The 13255-nt window shown below is 37.5% G+C and overlaps 1 protein-coding gene across 6 annotated transcripts in view; it reads left to right on the forward strand.

Annotated features, from left to right (window-relative positions):
• Nucleotides 1-13255, forward strand: part of SLC25A26 (solute carrier family 25 member 26) — a 137023-nt gene that overhangs the window by 12784 nt on the left and 110984 nt on the right. For 5 of the 6 annotated variants that reach the window (XM_053897478.1, XM_053897479.1, XM_053897474.1 and 2 more), the window contains exons 2-3: nucleotides 2169-2325; nucleotides 7011-7120. In XM_053897478.1, the coding sequence (XP_053753453.1) occupies nucleotides 2169-2325; nucleotides 7011-7120 (267 nt within the window). The remainder of the gene's footprint in view (nucleotides 1-2168; nucleotides 2326-7010; nucleotides 7121-13255) is intronic. The other variant, XM_053897477.1, reaches the window with a different exon arrangement.

The raw sequence follows: 13255 nt of genomic DNA on the forward strand, positions 1-13255 counted from the left end.
TCTTAAAAAACCCTTTAAAAATAATTGAGAAGAATGTTGGAAGAGATTGGCTCCTTTTTTTACTGGCCTACATTACTTATGAACATACTCCTATGACTTAGAAAAGGCCACCTTTATTTCCAGAAAGAAAGCCCAGCTTTTTGTCATTCTTTTACTGCCTCTTGTGGTTTTCTTCTGGCACATCTGTGTAATGTTTTAGTGACCTCATTTTAGGTCATTTGCAGAGTAGACCTTCATGGTCTACGAGGTTCAGTCATGTTTCTCAGGCTGATCATATAGTACAGTATTAATGTTTATGGTAATGTGCTTACCTATTTCTCTTAAAATAATTTTTAATAATTTACCTATGCTAGTTAATGACTGGATTTCTCATGAGAGTAATTTCATTTTTGCAGTGAACTCTTTATTGGTTTTATGGTGAGTGGTAAGTAGAGCAGACAGTGTTTATTATGTACTGAGCTTTGTACCATCTGAGCATTTCGTATACCCAAAGGATGGAAAAACTCATCATTTTGAATTTTGCCTGTGTGTTTGAATAATACTGATTTTTCTTTTTCTGAATCTTAGTTTTTAATGTATAGTTTTTTTAAAAGTATATTTCTACCTTCTGATAGGTAATATATCCACGTGGTTCAAAATCTGGAGGATAAGAAAAGTTAATGATTTGTTTTAAACATTACTATGTAGCAACCGTATTGAAAGTCTTTTTTTTCCTCGTAATTCTTCTGTCTGCCCTTGGGAAACAGGTTTCGATTCACATTTTTAAAAAATGTTTGTTTATTTTGAGACAAAGAGTGTGAGTGGGGCAGGGACGGGGGGGGGGGGGGAGAGAGAATCCTAAGCAGGCTCTGTACGGTCAGTGCATAGCTCGACGTGGGGCTCGACCCCATGACCCTGGGATCAGGACCTGAGCCAAAATCAAGCATCGGACGCTTCACCAACTGAGACACCCAGATGCCCCTGATTCACATTTTTAAATGATGCCCTGAGACTTTGTGTATTGACCTTTGACTCTGTACTTGAGTTGATATTTTTACCTAAAATTGTTTTCCTGAATTTCTTTTTGCTTTGACTAAGTTGTAACCAATTTAAAAAAAAAAAAAAAATTCTACATCTACTCCACTGTAATCATTACGTGAAAACTTAGTTTTTAAAGTGCACCTTTCTAAAGCAACATGATGTCTCTTGGGAGATGACTAGTTGGGACCTGGTTTTAATATTCTCTAGGAATTTAGCTCCCCCTGCCCTGCTTTTATTTACTTAATTAAAAAATTATCAAGGAATTTTTAAATATAAAGGAGAGAGAATACTACAGGAATCCTTAGATGTATGAATCTTAAAATAACAGATCTAGATTCCCAAGGACCATTACCTATTTATTTATTAGACAGCAAGAGCGAGTGAGCAGGGTAGAGGGGCAGACAGGGAGAGAAAAAGAAAAGCAGGCTCTCCACGCTTAGTGCATAACCCGATGCAGGGCTTGATCCCATCCTGAGCCTAAATCAAGAGTCCAATGCTCAACCGACTGAGCCACCCAGGCACCTCCCCATTACCTATTTTAAAATGACAGTCTCCCCCAAAAAGTCTTACTTCGGTTTTACTACTCATTTATTAAAAAGGCAAAAATATAAATTTGGTCTGATATGGAAAGATCAGCAAGATAAATTAAGTGATAAAAGTAAGGTGTGGTGCACTGCATTTTGTATATACCTTTTTCAAAAAAAAGGAAAATACATATTTGTGTTTGCTTGTATATACCTAAAGTAACTTCAGAAGGATCCAATAAGCAAACAGCAGAAGTGGGTATCTGAGTTATTAGACAAGGGAAGGAGGCTTTGGACTCTTAACCTTTCTGAGATTGTTTGCTTGTTTACTTTTTGAACCGTGTGAAAGTATTAAAAATGAATTTAAATTTGATTTTAAGAATAAAAAATTATTGAAAAATTACAAGTTAAGAATATAGCACAATAATCATTATTTCCCCAGGAAAATTTATAAATTCAGGTAGAAGGTCTTTTGTTTGACTATACCAAATAAATTGTGGATCAATAGGTATGAAAAATGTGCTTTAAAGATTACCTTTTTCTTATCCCTACCCCCCAAATGGCAGGGTAACCTTTGATTGTAACCTTATTTTCCTTTCTCTCTCTCTCTCTTTTTTTTTAAAGGCTGGTGGGATAGCAGGTGTCTCTGTTGACTTGATATTATACCCTCTGGATACCATTAAAACCAGGCTGCAGAGTCCACAAGGATTTAATAAGGCTGGTGGTTTTCGTGGAATATATGCTGGCGTTCCCTCTGCTGCTATTGGATCTTTTCCTAATGGTAAAATTTATGTTGATATTCTTGTCCGTGCTAGAAAGCCAACATAATGAAGTTTATTTTCCGGATGGTATGTGGTGTCACCCCGTGTAGAATCGCTCATGTGTTGTAGCTTATCTTCTGAATTTGTTTTCTATTCATTAACCCATTGCTTTTGAATCGCTAGTGTGAGATCCTGTTCCACTCTACTTGTAATAGAAGTACAATGGTTTTTAAATGGTTTTTCCTGTTAAAATCCCCAGTTAGAAGCTTGAAAATGTTACTCTAATATTGGTTGTCATACCGTAGAGTAGTGGTTCTCAACCTTGCCTGCGTATTGGAATCTCTTGGGAAGCTTTAAAAAATACTGATGCCTATGTCACCCCGGTAAATTTAATTGGTCTGGGTTTTGCCTGGGTATCAGGAGGTTTAGTAGCTTCCTAGGTGATTCGAATGTGAAGCTGAGTTTAATAACTACTGCCTTGGAGATTCTTTTGGAGCAGGTGAACCTAAGAGGCCTTAAACCTTTTCTGTCTTAACTAAATTCCGCTTGTATGATGCAACCATTTCCCACTAACCTTCTCCTAGATACTCCCCTTCAAATGTCTTTGCTTTTGTTGTAGCTTTGGAGTCACATTATGTGATTTATGGCCTTATTTTGTAATCAATATAATCTGTTTTATTTAATCCACTTGTTAGTATACTTACTATTTTAATTGTTGACTGATGGTTTCAGTGGTACTCAAGCAAACCAAGCAAACAAAACCTTCCCCCATGCCCCAATCCCCGGTTATAGAACCTCAGCTCTAGGAGATTCCTAACCTCTGGAGTCTGGTTTCTTTTTTCTCAGGATAATTCATGAGCAATTCTTTCCTGGTAACCTGGCATTTACATGTCCATCTGTGTTCATCTGGAGCACAGTATTCACATAGAGATTGGTAGTGCAGAGAGAAATTACTGTTTTGGTCCTTTGGTTTCTTCCCCCAGCAGCCCGTAGAACAGCCAACTGTTTTTGAGGTTATCCTTGAATTTTATTTGTCTTACTACTTTTAGTAATTGACTGTTGCAAGTCATTAGCACCCACTCCCTGCCAAGTCCAGTTCTATATGTGGAAGAGAGACAGTGGTTCCTAAATTTGACCACAGTACAATCACCCAATCACCTGAAGACATTAAAAAAGTACGGACGCTGGTGTCTCACTTCCAGAGATGTGATTTCATTGGGCTCAGTTGTGGCCTTGGCAGTGATGCTTAAAGTCTGTTTTTATAGTATTCATTGTTCTAAAGTTTTTTTTTTTCTCATACATATTGCACCGAGGAATTAGTATTGGTAGTATTACCAGTAGTCCAAGGAGTCCATGGTGTTTTAGACTCATGGGACTTATTTTAAATTCTTGCCAGCAGGACTTTAGCTACATGTGGTTTTGAACTTTTGCACGTGTGAGAAAATGTTTTTCTTGCCGTACTTTTTTTGTTTTTTCACCATCTACTGAACAGCAGTGGATGAGTGATGCTGGGTAGATAGTGCCTGTGTTTCAGAAATGGCCTTTTTGTTCTTCTGGGAGTTTTTGGTGACTTGAAGTTTTCTATCTGGCATCTTTTTTTTTTTTTTTTTTTCCTTGTACTATTTAAGTTAAGGTTATAGTTCAGGTTGTAATCTGAGTACCATACACCGATGTAATAGTCAGTGTTTGTAGACTTTTCTGAGAACATACAGTGGTCCTCCTTATCCGTGGTTTTGCTTTCAGTGGTTCATTTACCTGTAGTGAACCGTGCTCCAGAAGTAGATGATCCTCCTCCTGATGCATCATCAGAAGGTCATTAGTAGTGTAATGCTATGTCACAGTGTGTACGCCATTCATCTTACTTGATCTCATCGTGTAGGCATTTTTATCATGTTACATTATCACAAGAAGAGAGGTGAGTACAATATAGGTATTTTTTTAAAAGTTTATTTATTTTAAGAGGGAGCACACGCAGGCGAGGGACAGAGAGCGAGAATCCCAAGCAGGCTCCATGCCGCGAGCCAGTGCCCAAAGTGGGGCTCAAACCCACAAACCGCGAGATCATGACCTGAGCCAAAATCAAGAGTCAGCCACTCAACCGACTGAGCCACCCAAATGCCCCCAGTATAGGTATTTTTGAGAGAGAGCCCACATTCACATAACTTTTATTACAGTGTATTGTTATAGTTGTTCTATTTTATTGTTCTATTGTCTATTGTATTATTATTGTGTATTATTGTTATCGCTTACCGTGCCTAATTAATGAGTTACACCTTAGCACAGATAGGTATGTACAGGAAAAAAATGTATATAGGGTCTGGTACTATCCATCATTTCAGGCACACACTGGGGGGCTTGGAAGAAATTCCCTGTGGATAAGGGAGGACTGTAATATTCTGCAGGGGTCAGGAGTTGGGGATGAAAAGAACTGAGGGTTGAAAGAAGAGGCAGAAGACCCCTCTTCAGGATCTTTACTCTTATTTAGAGGGGAACTTAGGGGACATGCCTGGGTGGCTCAGTTGGTTAAGCGTCCAACTCTTGATTTTGGCTCCGGCCATGATCTCATGGTTCATGAGTTGGAGCTTTGAGTTGGGCTCTGTGCTGGGCCTGGAGCCTCCTTCTGCCCCTCTCCCCTTTGTTCGTTCTCATTTTCTCTCTCTCTCTCTCTTTCAAAAAAAAAAAAAAAAATTAAAAGGGAACACAAAACCATAGGTTTTTGTTTTTAAATTTTTTTTTTTAACGTTTATTTATTTTTGAGACAGAGAGAGACAGAGCATGAACAGGGGAGGAGCAGAGAGAGAGGGAGACACAGAATCCGAAACAGGCTCCAGGATCTGAGCTGTCAGCACAGAGCCCGACGCGGGGCTCGAACTCACCGACCAAGAGATCATTACCTGAGCCGAAGTCAGACGCTTAACTGACCAAGCCACCCAGGCACCCTGGTTTTTGTTTTTAAAGAGCTAGCAGACTCTGTAGGTATTAGCCCAACCCCTGTTCTTTGTTGTAACTTGTCCATAGCCTCACTTGGACCTTGTGACATCATTTGCAATTAGTGGGGCTTTCTTGGGTGTCACACAGGAGAGTTTTGGGATTTACATTTCTTTTTTGGATTTACATTTCTTTTTTTTAATTTTTTAACATTTATTTATTATTGAGAGACAGAACACAGAGCGTTAGCAGGGGAGGGATAGAGAGAGGGGAGACACAAAATCTGAAGCAGGCTCCAGGCTGTGAGCTGTCAGCACAGAGCCTGACGTGGGGCTCGAACTCATGAACTGTGAGATCATGACCTGAGCCGAAGTCGGTCACCCAACCAACTGAGCCACCCAGGTGGCCCTTGGATTTACATTTCTAAAGAATTTTGTCTATCACAAAAGTAGCGATACAGTCTGACTAGGTTGAGGTGGTTAACCAGGTAAACTTAGAAACTTGTGGCACTTTGTCCTTTGCCTGGAGGTGAAAGGAGAAGGGGGGTGGAGGGTGAAATGTGTAGCAGGTGCAACTTACAGCTGAATGCGGTTGCAGATATTCTAGCTGTACGTGTAGTGTGCTAAAGTAGGAAAAGCCTTATTGAGAACCGCTGTGGGAATAGGGACCTAGGTTAATTATATAGAACTGTTTGCATTGGGACAGTGTGCCTCCTCATTTGGCCTCGTGTTTATTTGTTAGCAGCCTGAGGAGAGTTTAAAAGCCTGTTGATTTTAACTGTGGAGAACTGGTTTTCATTATCAAGCTCTTTTTTTGAGTGTTTTAGACTTGAATGTGATTGTGTTCAGATGTCCTTCAGAAGATGAATTTGTCATTCATTTATCTTTCAGGCCTTATCTTCTATGGAAGTGATAGACATCTTTTGATTAACAGTACATGGCAGGTTTTAAAGCCCTCTTATATAGCTAAGATTAGTTCCTGGTGATAGGTAGCTTTTTTGAGATTTTGATTTGCAGTTGGAATTAAATAGTTGATTGTTTCCTTGATGTAAAGGTGAGTTGATGTAGTAAAAGGTAGCCATGGTTATTTTGAGTGAACAGAAATAAAACTTACCAAATAGATGTTTTATTTAATGTGTATGTTTCCAATCTTAGCCTGTCTATAAATCAATGTAGCTCATTATTTTATTACTATACGTAAAGATACTTTGGATCACAGAAATTCGTATCTCATTCTAGAAAGCTTACTAAAAAATGTCAAGGGGCGCCTGGGTGGCTCAGTCGGTTGAGCGTCCGACTTCAGCTCAGGTCACGATCTCGCAGTCGTGAGTTCGAGCCCCGCGTCGGGCTCTGGGCTGATGGCTCAGAGCCTGGAGCCTACTTCCGATTCTGTGTCTCCCTCTCTCTCTCTGCCCCTCCCCCGTTCATGCTCTGTCTCTCTCTGTCCCAAAAATAAATAAACGTAAAAAAAAAAAATTTTTTTTAAAAATGTCAAGTGACTTGATACAAAATGGTGAATGCTGGGTTAGCTGTCAGGCTCCCTCAGGGCTGGGATCATGTCTTGTACATTTTCATAAGTCCGGGATTGGCTTTATAACATGGGCTCAGTAGATTCTGTAAGAGTGGGGCAGGAAGGAAGAATACATGTTAAATTATTATCTTTATTTGTTACCTCATAATTTAATAATTAGAGTTTAATTTTTTTTGAGAAACTTATTTCTTAACAGTTTGAATATATATTTAAACTTTGTGAAAGACTGGCTTGTTTTAAATTTCAGCTGCTGCTTTTTTTATCACCTATGAATATGTGAAATGGTTTTTACATACTGATTCATCTTCATATTTGATGCCCGTGAAGCATATGTTGGCTGCCTCTGCTGGAGAAGTGGTAAGTAACAAGTTATGCATATAAAATACTTAAGGAATGCAAACCGTGCTTATATCTTTGATACCGATAATACTTCATTTCATTTTTAAAAGACAGTTCATTTTTAAGTTATGAAAGTCATAAACTCCAATAAATGTAAATGGATTAAACATGATAGTTAAAACATAGAGTCTAGGTCAGAGGAAAGAAAAATCCAGTGATGTGCTGTTTTCTTTTTCTTCTTTTTTTTTTTTTTAATTTTTTTTTTTAACGTTTATTTATTTTTGAGACAGAGAGAGACAGAGCATGAACAGGGGAGGGGCAGAGAGAGAGGGAGACACAGAATCTGAAACAGGCTCCAGGCTCTGAGCTGCCAGCACAGAGCCTGATGTGGGGCTCGAGCTCACAGACCGTGAGATCATGACCTGAGCCGAAGTTGGACGCTTAACCGACCAAGCCACCCAGGCACCCCTGGTGATGTGCTGTTTTCAAAAGACATGCCTAAAATATAATTGCACAAAGAATAAAATTAAAGAGATGGAAGAAGATATCCGTGGAAATTGTGGTGGCTTTGTGTTGTGTCAACATAAATGAGCTGGAACTCCATTTCTTAGAACTCCCTTTCCAGGGTGGGTCCAGGTTAGGCTGGCTACGAGAGAAACTTGTACAACAATCATAAGGTGGATGTGAAGCAACAATTGTGTTGGTGCTCAGAAGGTTGGTGTTAGAGTCAGGCACTGTTGCAGTTTATGAACCTCCTCTCTGGTCTCCAGCCTCTCCAGTTCCTACTGGATCTTCTCTGTCAGCTTCTCTAGATTCTGAGTCAGATGTGTTGTCTCTGCGGTGAAGGATGCCAGCTTATACTGCAGGTAACCTGTATCATGAAGGTTGATGAGAAACCAGTGTGGCGGTTTATCCTTGCTCTTCCCCATTTCACACCATTTCATCCACCCCATTGCCTGCTCTCTGATTTCTTTCCTAACGCTGGATGCGGAGCAACAATTCTATGTAACCTGCTTAATCAACTCCCATAAATACTGTTCACACCTTTAATAACTCTTTATTCTTTTTTTTTTTTAAGTTTATTTATTTTGAGAGAGTGAGAGTGCAAGCTGGGGAGGGGCAGAGAGAGAGGGAAAGAGAGAATCTGAAGCAAGTTTTGTGCTATTGGCACAGAGCCCATCGTGGGGCTTGATCCCACTAACTGTGAGATCATGACCTGACCCAAAATCAAGAGTTGAATACTTAACTGACTAAGCCACCTAGACACCCCAATAACTCTTCATTTTTATCATTTATAGTGGTTCTACTTCTCTGATCAACTCTGATACAGAAATACAAACTGAAAAAGAGCTGATAGAATAATGTCAATATCAGGCAAAAAAGACTGAAAGTAAAAAAACAAAGAGACCGTTGTACAGTGATACAGTGAACAATTATCTTGGGAGATGTAATAAACCTGGACCTGGCGTAAGTAATACGGTCTCAAAATAAAGCAGAGATGGGCAGAATTATAAGGAGAAATGAATAGAACCGTAATCTTTAAAAATTTAGTTTAACTTTTTTCTTTTCATAAGTGTACTCTCTAATCCCCATCACCTCTTTCACTCATTCCCCCTACCCACCAGACATATAATCTTTGTTGGAGATACTAACTTCTATTTGTAAAAGTCTTAAGACTAGGCAGACATAAACGTTTATTGAGACCATAGAAGATTTAAAAATGAAAATGGCAAGGTTGGGCTAATGGATATATATTGAGCTCTGCAACCGAGACTTAAAGATTATTCAGGTCTTTTTTTTTTTTTTTAATTTTTTTAATGTTTTTTATTTCTGAGAGAGAGGGAGAGAGACAGAGCATGAGCAGAGAAGGGGCAGAGAGATAGGGAGGCACAGAATCCGAAGCAGGCTTCAGGCTCTGAGCTGTCAGTACAGAGCCTGATGTGGGGCTCTAACCCATGAACTGTGAGATCATGACCTGAGCTGAAATCAGATGCCCAACCTATTGAGCCACCCAGGCACCCCTATTAAGGTTTTTTTTTTAAGCATACTTGAAACGCTAATAAAAATGTATGACCCAGTAGTACAACAATGCAAATTTCAACGAGTAGTAAAGAGGCAATGTCATACAGATCATTTGGTATCTGATGGAGTAAAATTGGAAAGCAGTGACAAGATAGGCATGTGTTTTAAACAATTATTTGTCTCTTGTAAATAATTCATTACCAAAGTGAAATCATGATGTAGGTGATAAACTATTTGTAATTAAAAAAGAATACAGATATTTTTTCCACCCATACTAACACAGAGAAAGTTACAATACCAATAAAAGTTCCCCACTACCCTCACCCACTCAGCTTTCTTCCAGCCCCTCCTACTCAGTACTAACAGACATCCTGTAATAAAATATTTTCGTGTATCCATCCAGAAGTTGTCTGTTCTTTACTGTTGTTATTTTCAAATTACATGGTCTGGTGTTTATGTAGTCTTACTAAACCCAGAACTTTGTTATGGGCAGGGCACATTAACAAGAACGGACGACAAAGTGAAGAGAAGGGTCTTAGTATATAAGCCTGTTATCATTTCATCCATTTATATGATTTTTCTGTTTAGAAAAGTAGTGGTATATGTTTACATGAGGAAATTTGAAAAGTGAATCAGGCTTCATAAGATTTACATTAAATATGTGATACATTGTGATTTTGTATTCTATGCAGTATTTTTTTTTTTTTTTAGAAAAGTTGGATGAGAATCTATAAACTATTTTTGAATCTAATTTTTTACTTGAAAATACAGTGAATGGGGAAAGCAGAGATCATGATAGAAAAGTAAAAGTACAGATTAACTTTAAGAAGACAATTAAAAATAACAGATTTATTGTAATGTAATTCACAACCTATATAACTCATTTGGAGGTATAATCAAAGGTTTTTTTTTTTTAGTATGTTCAGAGTTGTGCAACCATCACCATGGGCAATTTTAGGACATTGTCATCTCTTCAGAAAGAAAGATCATACCTGTTAGCAGTTACTCCTCATTCCCTCAACCTTCCCACCACAAATCTACTTTTTATCTTTATAGATTTTCCTATGCTGGACATTTCGTATAAATGGAAGCCTCAACATGTGGTCATTTATGACTGGCTTCTTTGGCTTAGCATGATATTTTCAAGGTTTTATCCATGTTGTAGCATTGTCAGGGCTTCATTCCTTTAATTGCCAAGTAATATTCCATGTGGCTTGAATATTTGCATTATTTTATGGACATTTAGGTTGTTTGCACTTTGGGGCTGTTACGCTAATGTTCCTTTCATGAACATTTTTGTGCAAGTCTTTTTGTTGATGTATGTATTCATTTCTCTTGGATGTACACGTAGGAGTGGAATTATTGGTCAAAGTGGCTGTGCAATTTTACATTCCCAGTAGCAGTGCATAAGGGTTATAGTTTCTGCACATTATTACCATGACTTGATATCTGTCTTATAAATTATAGTCCACAAATAGATGTTTGATGGCATCTTACTGTGATTTTGATTTATATTTCTCTGATAACTAATGATTTTGAGCATCTTTTCATGTACTTAGGAGTTATTTGCTTATCTTCTTTGGAGACATATCTATTCAGATCCTTTGTTCTTTAATTGGGTTGTCTTGTTACTGAGTTGTGGAAATTCTTTATATATTCTAGATACAAGTCCATTATGAGGCCTATGATTTGTAAAATTTTTTTACCATATTGTGCTTTGTCTTTCCACTTTCTTAGTAACTTGCCATTTTCTTCACTTTGAAGCATAAATTTAAAATTTTTTATTTTACGTGTTTTATTTTACTTAATGCTTATGGTTTGGTGTTACATCTTTGAAACCATTGCCTGATTTGAGATCATGAAGATTTATACCTGTGCTTTCTTTCCAGAATTTTAGTTTTAACTCTTACTTTTAGGTCTTTGATCCATTTTGAGTAATTTTGTATCTGCTGTGAGGTAGTCAAACTTCAGAATTTTGCATGTGGATATCCAGTTGACCCAGCCCCATTTGGGTCCATTAAAGGGCTTTGGCACCCTTGTCAAAACATAATAGATTGTAAATGTGAGGGTTTGTTTGTAGATTCTCAGTTCTGTTCTGTTGATCTCTGCATCTGTTCTTGTGCTGGTATCACACAGACTTGATTAAGTGTAGCTTTGTGGTAAGTTTTGAAATCAGTAACTACAAGTCCTCCAACTTAGTTCTTCTCTGTCAAGATTGTTTTGCCTATTCTGCGTCTCTTGCATTTTCACATGAAGTTTAGAATCAGCTGCTCAACTTCTGGAAAAAAGGCAACTTAGATTTTGATAGGTATTGTGCCGACTCTGCAAATCAGTTTGGAGACAGACTGTTGCTATCTTAAAAATATTAAACTTTGTGATCTATAAATATGTGATGTCTTTCCATTTATTTAGGTCTTATTTTCTTTCAACAGTGTCTTATAGTTTCAGAGTATAAGTTTTGCACCTGTCTCGGTAATTTATTCTTTTTAAAAAAAAATTTTTTTGTTTTATTTATTTTGGAGGGAGGGAGGGAGAGAGAGAGAGAGAGAGAGAACGAGAGAGAGAGAGAACAAGTGGGGGAGGAGCAGAGAGAGAGGGAGACACAAAATCTGAAGCAGGCTCCAGGCTCTGAGCTATCAGCACAGAGCCTGACATGGGGCTCGAACTTGTGAACCACAAGATTGTGACCTGAGCCGGAGTTGGATGCTTAACTGACTGAGCCACCCAGGCGCCCCGTTTTTTTAAGTAATTTATTCTTTTTGATGTTATTCTAAATGGAAATTTTTAAAAATTTCATTTTCAGTTAGTTCATTGCTAATTATAGAAATACATTCATTTTCATATATTGATCTTCTATTGTGCAACTTTATGGAACTCAATCAGTTCTAAAGTGGTTTAGTGGATCCCTTAGGATTTTCTGTACATAAAATCTGTACACTCTATTTGTATGTGCAAATAGAGGTTGTTCTATGTCTTTCTTTTCTATTTCATTTTCTTGCCTTAATTGACCTGGCTTGAAGCTTTAGTACAGTGTAGAATAGGAGTGACAAGAGTGGACATCCTTATCTTTTTTCTGAACTCAGGAAGAAAGTTAGTGTGCCACTATTAACTATGACGTTAACTGTAAGGTTTTCATAAATGTTCTTGATCAAGTTGAAGAAGTTGCCTTCTATTCCTAGTTTGTTGGATGAAGGTTTTTTAATTTTTGAAGGGCTAAATTTTGTCCGTGATTCTGTTCATCCATTGAGATAATCGTAAGGTTTTTGTTTTTTATTTTGCTGATATGGTGTATTACATTAACTGGTTTTCAGACATTTTCAGATCACTCTTGCATTACTGGGATAAACCTCATTTGATCATGGTATATAATACTTTTTATTTAGTGCTAGGTTTGTTTACTAGTATTTTGTTGAGGACTCTGTTCATAAGAGATACAAGTCTGTAGTTAACTTTTTTTGTGCCTTTCTGGTTTTGGTATCAAGATAAAACTGGTCTCATAGAACGAGTTGGGAAGTATTAGGACAATTTAAAAGAAAGTTATTTGTAAGGGAATGTAGTCAAAATAATTACATCATTTTAGTTGATGAAAACATACCAGATTATATCTGGGAAATCCAAGAGAAAAGGAATTATGGGGGAGATAGTCTATTTTATAGAAAAGCAAGTGTCACTCTGTGTGATAATTTGAATTGTTGAGGTTATGATATTTGATAGGGACAAAGATGATCTTTGGTCTTCTTTGGTATTTTTGCATCTTAAAAATTTATTTTGTATATCTGGGATATATGAAACTATACTTTTCCATTTCTATAAAATGAATTTCTTTAAAAAAATTTTATTTTAGTATAGTTAACATACAGTGTCATATTAGTTTCAGGTGTACAGTATAGTGATTCAACAATTGTATATATTACTCTGTGCTCATCATCCATGTCACCTATGCCACCCCCACCCCCACCCAGCTGCCCTCTGGTAACTGTCCATTTGTACTCTGTAGTTAGGAGTCTGTTTTTTGGTTTGTCTCTCTGTGGTTTTTGTTTGTTTGCTTATTTTTTTTTTTTAATTTTGTTCATGTCTGTTGTTTCTTAAATTCTACATGTGAATAAAATCGTATGGTATTTGTCTTTCTCT

Source organism: Panthera pardus, unplaced genomic scaffold (genome assembly GCF_024362965.1).
Source record: "Panthera pardus isolate Hobbes unplaced genomic scaffold, ASM2436296v1 HiC_scaffold_8, whole genome shotgun sequence".
Lineage (NCBI taxonomy): Eukaryota > Metazoa > Chordata > Mammalia > Carnivora > Felidae > Panthera > Panthera pardus.